Genomic DNA, 8,732 nt, shown 5'->3' on the forward strand with positions numbered 1-8,732 from the left:
TTGCAGATTCAGTCTTCCCAGCCTGGTGCAGGGCTACAATTTTGTTTCTGGTGTCCTTTGACAGCTCTTTGGTCTTCACCATAGTGGAGTTTGGAGTCAGACTGTTTGAGGGTGTGCACAGGTGTCTTTTTATACTGATAACAAGTTTAAACAGGTGCCATTACTACAGGTAATGAGTGGAGGAAAGAGGAGACTCTTAAAGAAGAAGTTACAGGTCTGTGAGAGCCAGAAATCTTGATTGCTTGTTTCTGACCAAATACTTATTTTCCACCATAATATGCAAATAAAATGAAAAAAAAACAGACAATGTGATTTTCTGGATTTTTTTTTCTCAGTTTGTCTCCCATAGTTGAGGTCTACCTATGATGTAAATTACAGACGCCTCATCTTTTTAAGTGGTGGAACTTGCACTATTGCTGACTGACTAAATACTTTTTTCCCCACTGTAAGTATTTCCATAAGAGATCTGGAACAATTTGTACAAATTTCTTCCCATTTAGTACGTATCAACTGATGACCAACAGGGAAGGAAGGAAGAATCCTAACCCTTAAACCTCATGGAATCAAATTCTTACTCAAATAATTTTTCAGTGACACCTTATACCACCAGATGCGAGTTTGTTTTCTGGTGAGATGTTTAAATGTATTCTTAAGTTCAAGAGTGCTCCCATTCTCTTTACCCACACTCTGCACATGTTCACCTTTGAAAATAGAATTTATATTAGAGAGCCACGCCTGGTCTCTCGCTGTAATATCCATGTTCACAGCTGTGAAAATACAGAAATTACAATCAAAAACCCAAACGAAAAGACCAATATTACTTGCCAACTTCCAAATGCAATACAAAAATCCAAAAAGGGAAGCACCAGACAAAATAAAATTAGAAAATTTGATTAGATACAATCTTAAAATTAAATCACAAAATTCAGACCATGGCAGAGTGTGCTCCATGCAATCAAAGAAGGATACATAGCCAAAGTGGATAATATATGCACATAAAAAAGCACTAATAAGGTACAAAGTATGTCTACAACCCCATATTCACATTTATAAAAAATGCCCCACTGTGTCGGACAGTGGGGGATTATGTGAGATTGTCAATAAGTTTTTGGATTATCACCTTAAACCCATGGTGGAATCATTACCGTCATATATTAAGGACACCAATGATGTCTTAAAGAAATTGGAGGGGATTCCTTTTGAAGAAAATTTGTGGTTGGTAAGCTATGACGTTGAATCTTTGTATACGTCAATCCGACATAGTGATTGTATTGAGGCTGTTAGACATTTTTTACAGAGGTCTAATAATGATAATGGGTTGAATGAATTTCTTCTTACTCTATTGGAGTTTGCCCTAACACATAATTTCTTTATATGTAAAGAAACCTTGTACCTTCAATTGCAAGGATCTGCGATGGGGGCGGCTTTCGCGCCCTCATACGCGAATTTATTTCTAGGATCCTGGGAACGTGATATTTTTCAGACAAACTGTATCCCTCTAATTGAACAGGTCTCCACCTGGATGCGTTTTATTGACAACATTCTGGTCATCTGGCAGGGCTCTGAAACTGATTTACTACTCTTCACTCAACATTTGAATGAGAATGTTTTGAATATCAAATTGACATGCAAGTACAGTCAAGTGAGTATTGATTTTTTGGATACACGGATTTTTAAGGGGGAAGATGGATTTTTACATACAGAAGTTTTTAGGAAATCTACTGCCGTTAATTCGGTTTTACATGCCACCTCTTCTCATCCTAAACGCCTAAAAGACAGGATCCCATACAGCCAGTTTCTACGCACAAGAAGTATATGTTCCAGTGAATGTTCGTTTGAGACTCAAGCGTCAGAGTTGCCTAATCGATTTTCCCAGAGAGGGTATTCCAACCGTATAATTAACCAGGGATCGGTTAAGGCACGTAATCAGACAAGAATTAACCTGCTACAAGGGAGGAAACACAAACCTGGATGTAATGAGGTGAGATTCATTACAACATATAATGAAAAATGGAATCTTATGAAACAAGCTCTATTTAAATTCTGGCCAATTATTATGAGTGATCCTGCCCTGGCCAGAAGTCTCAATGCTTCACCTTCAATCACGTACAGGAAAGCTAAGAATTTAAGGGATGAATTGGTTCATAGCCACTATAAAGGCATGACAATGGGTGGTCACTTTGGCACTAAGGGACCTAGATGGGTTTTTTTTCCCTTGTAAGAATTGCCTGTACGAACATGGATAAAGGCACACAATTTAAGAACGTTCGGGTGATAAGAATTTTAATATAACCCATAACATTACGTGCGGCACGGATCATGTCTACTACGCGACCTATATAACCCATAACATTACGTGCGGCACGGATCATGTTGTCTACTACGCGACCTGTTCATGTCCCTTGGTCTATGTGGGTATGACCACCCGTCCACTTAAGGTGCGTACTCGGGAACATGTACGTGACATTATACATGCCCAAGAAGTCAATGATTTGACTTTGTTGAAACAGATACCCCACCACTTCAAAAAGGTACATAACTGCAATTCCAATCTGCTTCAGGTGATTGGGATTGATCGTATTTTGATTGATTCACGTGGTGGTGACATGAGAATAAAATTGGCCCAAATGGAGACACGTTGGATCTCCAAAATTGGCTCTGTACAACCCTATGGTTTAAAAGAAGTGATTAGTTTTGCTCCCTTTCTCTAAAATTTATATACGCTGATAGTGTTTAATTTATTTTATATTTGATTTTAACCTTTGATGGTGTTATCATTATTATGTCTTCTAATCGGACTGACAGTCTTCTTTTGGCCCAAGGATTGTCGTGTCAAGCTGAGATGATGAATTATTTTTTATTTTTGTATTTTTTGTCTAGTATAATTTTTCATTTGGCACACATTTATCACATGGTGTTTACATGAATTATTTTGCTGATCAGCATATTATGATGATTTTTCACTAAATACATGTATTTATGCACGTACGTATGTTTTACTTATTATTTTCATACCTGTATTATATACAGTCTCATTTTATTATATGTTGTTTTGCCATCACATATATTTTTCTACTTGTATTGATATACACTGACACGTTTATATATTGTTACATATGACTTATTTTGCTGATTAGCATGGTCTGTTATCTATATTTATTTATAAATTAAGTCTAAAGGGCATGTCACACTAAGCGATATCGCTATAACTTGTGACGTTATAGCGATATTGCTAGCGATATCGCTGTGTCTGATACTTACCTACGACCCACTCCCCCGCTGGTTATCGCTGATCGCGCGAGAACGTCCAGGACCGTTTCTCGTCGTCAGCTTCCTGCTGTGACGACGAGGGTGGAGCCGGGCGGAAGGACGCAGGATCGCCTAGTGTGACAGGTAAGTAGCGATCCCGTCCCCTGCGATGTCGCTGGTGAGATCTGCCTGTGTGGCAGCTCACTAGCGACCACCTAGCGATGCACCAGCGATCCTGACCGCGTCATATCGCTGGTCGGGATCGCTGGTACATCGCTAAGTGTGACAGGGCCTTTAGTGAATACATTCTTATTATTTAATTAGTACACAATGTACACTTTTCACTTTTATATAGGCTTGGGCAGCATTCACATATTTTGTAAAGTCCGGTTTTTATTACACATTTTTGCCCCTATCCATCATGGCGTGTAATTCATTTCCTGCCTGTGCGCTTGTGTGGGCTCGCAGCATCCGGTTGCCGTGATAACGCGTTCTCTTGTGCTGTCTCTCCCTCCCTTCCTCTGGCGCGTCAGAGTTGGGCGGGGATTGATGACGTAAGACGCCGGACCCGCGGCTTCCGGATTGCCTCCGCCAGCGTCGCTTTATGCGCAGTGTTGCTATAAATAGCTGACACTATCGCTGCACACACTGACGCCCCCCTTTGGAAGAAGCGATTCAGCAAAACGCGCGTCAGGGTCCTTTCCATCTCCATGCCACCTATTGACAGGTATACATTGTAAACTAGCCAAAGCCTTAAATAAGGAATCCAATCGGGCATCCTCATTATATGCACTTTATCCCTACATTATGCACCTTATTAGCATTGTTGCTTGATTTTATTGGCTATTTTGTTATGGGATATTTCCTATATTCATGGATCCCCATAGCACTATGCACTTCTTAGTATGATATTTTCAAGTCCATGAATTTAATTTTATTTTGCATTATGCACTTTATACGTGCCAATTTATACCCATGAGACCACAATACAGTATATAAATTCCAGCCCATTGCACTTATATCCACTTGGATTTTTTATAAATCTGAATATGGGGTTGGAGACATACTTTGTACCTTATTAGTGTTTTTTTATGTGCATATATTGTCCACTTTGGCTATGTATCCTTCATTGATTGCATGGAGCACACTCTGCCATGGTCTGAATGATTTTGTGATTTAATTTTAAGAATGTATCTAATAAAATTTTCTATTAAATTTTATTTTGTCTGGTGCTTCCCTTTTTGAGCTTGTGGTCAAAGTTAAGTTAGTTGGTAGTTGGCTAGCCAGCAATCTCTCACGGCTGAGCAATCATGTGTTTTCAATGGGGAGAAAGCCGCTGCCAGACTTCGCTTAGGGTGAGTGCACACAGTACGGTTTCACCTGCAGATTTTTCCGTGTGGATTTGCTGGTAAAGTGACCTGCGGATTTGCCAGCTGGACAATGGAACAGGTGTCAAACCCCTGCGGATTTACAACCGCGGAAAAATCCGCAGCATGTGCACTGCAGTTTTGAAATCCCATTGGCTAACATTGTACTGTACATTGCTTGCGGATCCGCAGCGTGTGCACATACCCTTAGAGTGCTTTCACATCGCATTCATTAACCTGTTCATTAGCCCTGTCCGGGCTTGTGTCCGAACCCCCCTTAAAACGGGAAACGGGCGTACGCGCCATCAGCGCAAACGTCTACTCTGTCATGCTGCACAACAGAGCACATATACGCTCTGTTGGCACGATTAGGCTGTAGCCCCGTTAGCAAATATGCCCAAATTCCGTTTTGCAGGCGGTTCGGATGCAAGCCCCGACGAGGACAATGAACAAGTGCTGACTGCAATGTGTAAGCACATTTATCTGCCCTGAAAGCATTATCTGTAATGGCTGCTCCACATGGCACAATGTGACACTACTGACAGTAATTGGATGCAATTTTGAAATGTAACATGATGATCGCCATGTACACCTGGAAAGCACTATCTATACAACAGAAGGTCTCAGTGTTAAACATGAACTTGTATGAAATCTTGTGTCTGGATGTTTTTTTTAGATCTAGATCTTTTTTTCCCTTTAGAATCAAGCGATCAATGCTTACAAATCAAAAAATGAATGGCTGCAAAATGCCAAGAATCCAACCACACAAGACTTTGTGGATCAGAAGCAACAGCTAGAGAACGCAGTGCAGATCATCTTCACCAAGATCAATACACCACGTAAGAATCATTAGTAATGCAGTAAGGGCAGCGTTCTGCGGCTCTCCAGCTGTTGGGGCATGATGGGAGCCGTGAAAGTACTGGTTGACCATGCTGAAGAACACAGTAAAGTTCCTCCATAAACATTTGTTTTGCCGATGGCGACCTATCATTTGGCTCGCAGCAATCTTCTGGATTTCTCCATACACCTGAGCACATGGATCCTGGGTTATCTAAGAGAGCTGCACCAGGACTTGTCATACCTTTCTTCTTGTCTTTAGGAGCACAAACCGGAAAATCCACACAGTGACATCAGATCTTCATTTCAGTTTACAACATCTTTGGCCTGAAAATACGGACTTTGTTTGATACCAAATGGTAATCCATTACATATTTTCCTTTGTGACAGTGAAGATTTTCATTATGAAGTAATGAGATTGGAATCTAAATCGTAGGTCATATATTAAGCAATGAATGTTAAGGGGGTTTTCCCCACTAACAAAATACATTTTAATCACTAGATCCTTGAATAATGATTTCCATAACTGGATCTGTTTCACAAAATGTCCCTGTGCTGAGATAATCTTATAAGGGTATGTGCACATGTTGCAGATTGCTGTGCGGAATTTTCCACGCGGAATCTGCCTTTTTTTGGCAGAATCCGCAGGTCATAATCCGCGTGTTTATGCAGATTTATTACAGATTGTGCAGATTTCCCCTGCAGATTCCTATAATGGAATGGGTGTAAAAACGCTGCAGAATCCGCACAAAGAATTTTTTCCCCCATAGAACATCGTACTGTAAATCACTTGTGGATCTGCAGCAGAGCCGCAACGTGTTCACGTACCCTAAATGTGCATGTGCCCGTACTGTGTAATGGCGGTGTCTGACCGTGCAGTGACATGGTCTGATCATACCACAGCTCCTGGGCAGGGGAGGAAGCAAAAGAGAGTAGACAGACATTACAGCAGCTGGTTTTTTTTCGTGAAGTAATACATTTCCCTGCCTGTTTAAAATTATTTTGACCTCACGTTTTACCACCCATTTCACACTACCTCAAATTTAAAAATAAAGATTGGGGGCTTGGGAAAAGGGTGGTGTTAAAAAAAAAGAAAAAAAAAAAATTCAGTCCCCTCACCCCTAAGGAACTTGAATCTGCACTCGTAAACAGTGCTAACTGAGTGTCTTCGGCATGCCCAGAAAATATGTTTGTGTTCCCACGGCTGCACGTCTCACTGCTGTGCGACAGCCACAACACATGTAGGGATTGTCTGTTAGCCGCAAAACATGCAGGGATTGCCTATCTACCGGCCGTGAGACATGCAGCAGCAGGGACACGAATAGATTTTTTTTGAGCATGTGAGGACACTCTGTTAGCACCCGAGTATGCTGAGATAATACCTTATCAGAGCACATTCGCTCATCACTACATAAGCAGCCTCACAGTCCAAGTACAGACCAGAAAACACATTGCAAAACTGTCCTTTACTTATGATAAAGGCCTGGGGAAGAAGAGTCTAACTCCTTAGTGACAGAGTCAGTTTTGCACTTAATGACCAAGCCAATTTTTCCAATTCTGACCACTGTCACTTTAAAGGCCCCGTTACACATAACGATGGTTCAGCGATCCCACCAACGATCCGACATGGATGGGATCGCTGGGACATCGTTAGACAGCCCCTCCAGCGATAAGGACCAGCGAGCAAGCTGGTTTCCAAGGTAAACAGCGGGTAACCAAGAGCCGCAGAGCTCTTAGATACCCGCTGTTTACATTGGAAGCCAGCGTCGCTGATCTCTCGCTGCAACACGCAGCGATGCGCGCTACCCAGCGGGAAACAAACGATCATAAAACTGCTCAGTACGATGGAGCGCGATCAGCGATACCCGGCACAAAATCAGCAATCTCACTGGCGAGATCGCTGTGTGTGACGGGGCCCTAAGGTTATAGCTCTGGAACGCTTCAATGGATCCCACTGATTCTGAGTCTGTTTTTTCGTGACATATTGTACTTCATGTTAGTGGTATAATTTCTTTGATATGACTTGCGTTTATTATTGTAAGCTTGCGAGCAGGGCCCTGATTCCTCTTGATATCTGTTATAATCTGTGATTATTGTTATGCTGTAATGTCTATCGTCTGTACAAGTCCCCTCTGAAATGTAAAGTGCTGCGGAATATGTCGGCGCTATAGAAATGAAATTATGAATGAAATGGAAATTTGGCAAAAACTTTGAAAATTTTGCAATTTTGAAACTTAATTTAATGTACCCTTAAATCAGAGAGTCATATTGCACAAAATAGTTAATAAATATTTCCCACATGTCTACTTTACATCAGCATAATTTTGGAAACTTTTTTTTTTTTTTTTTGTAAGGACGTTAAAAAGGGTTAAATGTTGACCAGCGGATTTCATTTTTCCAACAACATTTACAAAATTTTTTTTTTTTTTCCCCTTAGAGACCACATCACATTTGAAGTGAGTCTGGGGGTCAATGACAGAAAATACCCAAAATTGACACCATTCTAAAAACTGCACCCCTCAAGATGCTCAAAACCACATTCAACAAGTTTATTAACCCTTCAGGTGCTTCACGAGAGCTAAAGCAATGTGGAAGAAAAGAAAATGAACATTTTACTTTTAAAAAAAATTTACATTAGACTCAAACTTTTATATTCACAAGGGTATCAGGAGAAAATGGACTACAAAATTTGTTGTGCAATATCTACCGAGTACACAGATACCCCCGTATGTGGGGGAAAGCCACTGTTTGGGCGCATGGCAGGGCTCAGAAGGGAGGGAGCACAGTTTGCCCTTTTTGAACGCAAAATTGTCTGGAATCAATGGTGGACGACATGTTGCGTTTGGAGAACCCCTGATGTACCTAAACCGTGGAAACCCCCTTATTCTAACTCCAACCCTAACCCCAACGGAAAAATATAAATTTTTTTCACCTAACTAAGGGAGGTGGGGATGATTTACTATTTTTTTATTTTGATGACTGTGATAGGGTCTGTCGTAGTGATCAAGATGAGCCAATAGGATAAATCTGTTGTTGCAGAGTGCCGGCCGGCCTCGGTGGGCGTACTGCGCATGCGCCCGCCATTTTCTTCCCAGAAGAAGATGCTGGGGGACAGATGGTGGTACCTCATTTCTCTCTCCTCTGATATGCTAGATCATATCAGAGGAGAGAGAAATAAATGGGAGATCAGACTTTTCTTTGCGGTCACCGTTATTCGGTAAATAATGGTGATTGCAACACTGGGGACTGTAAAAACCGACCCGAATCATATTCTCTGGT

At 41.2% G+C, this 8,732-nt stretch overlaps 1 protein-coding gene across 2 annotated transcripts in view; it reads left to right on the top strand.

Annotated features, from left to right (window-relative positions):
- The window catches only part of ANKRD45 (ankyrin repeat domain 45), a 51,301-nt gene extending 43,537 nt beyond the window's left edge, over positions 1 to 7,764 (top strand). For both annotated transcript variants that reach the window (XM_073571517.1, XM_073571516.1), the window contains exon 5: positions 5,317 to 7,764. In XM_073571517.1, coding sequence (XP_073427618.1) covers positions 5,317 to 5,469 — 153 coding nt within the window. In that variant the 3' untranslated portion in view covers positions 5,470 to 7,764. The remainder of the gene's footprint in view (positions 1 to 5,316) is intronic.
- The last annotated feature ends 968 nt before the right edge of the window (positions 7,765 to 8,732 follow it).

Source organism: Dendrobates tinctorius, unplaced genomic scaffold, assembly GCF_039654945.1.
Source record: "Dendrobates tinctorius isolate UK_male_01 unplaced genomic scaffold, ASM3965494v1 ptg000029l, whole genome shotgun sequence".
NCBI lineage: Eukaryota > Metazoa > Chordata > Amphibia > Anura > Dendrobatidae > Dendrobates > Dendrobates tinctorius.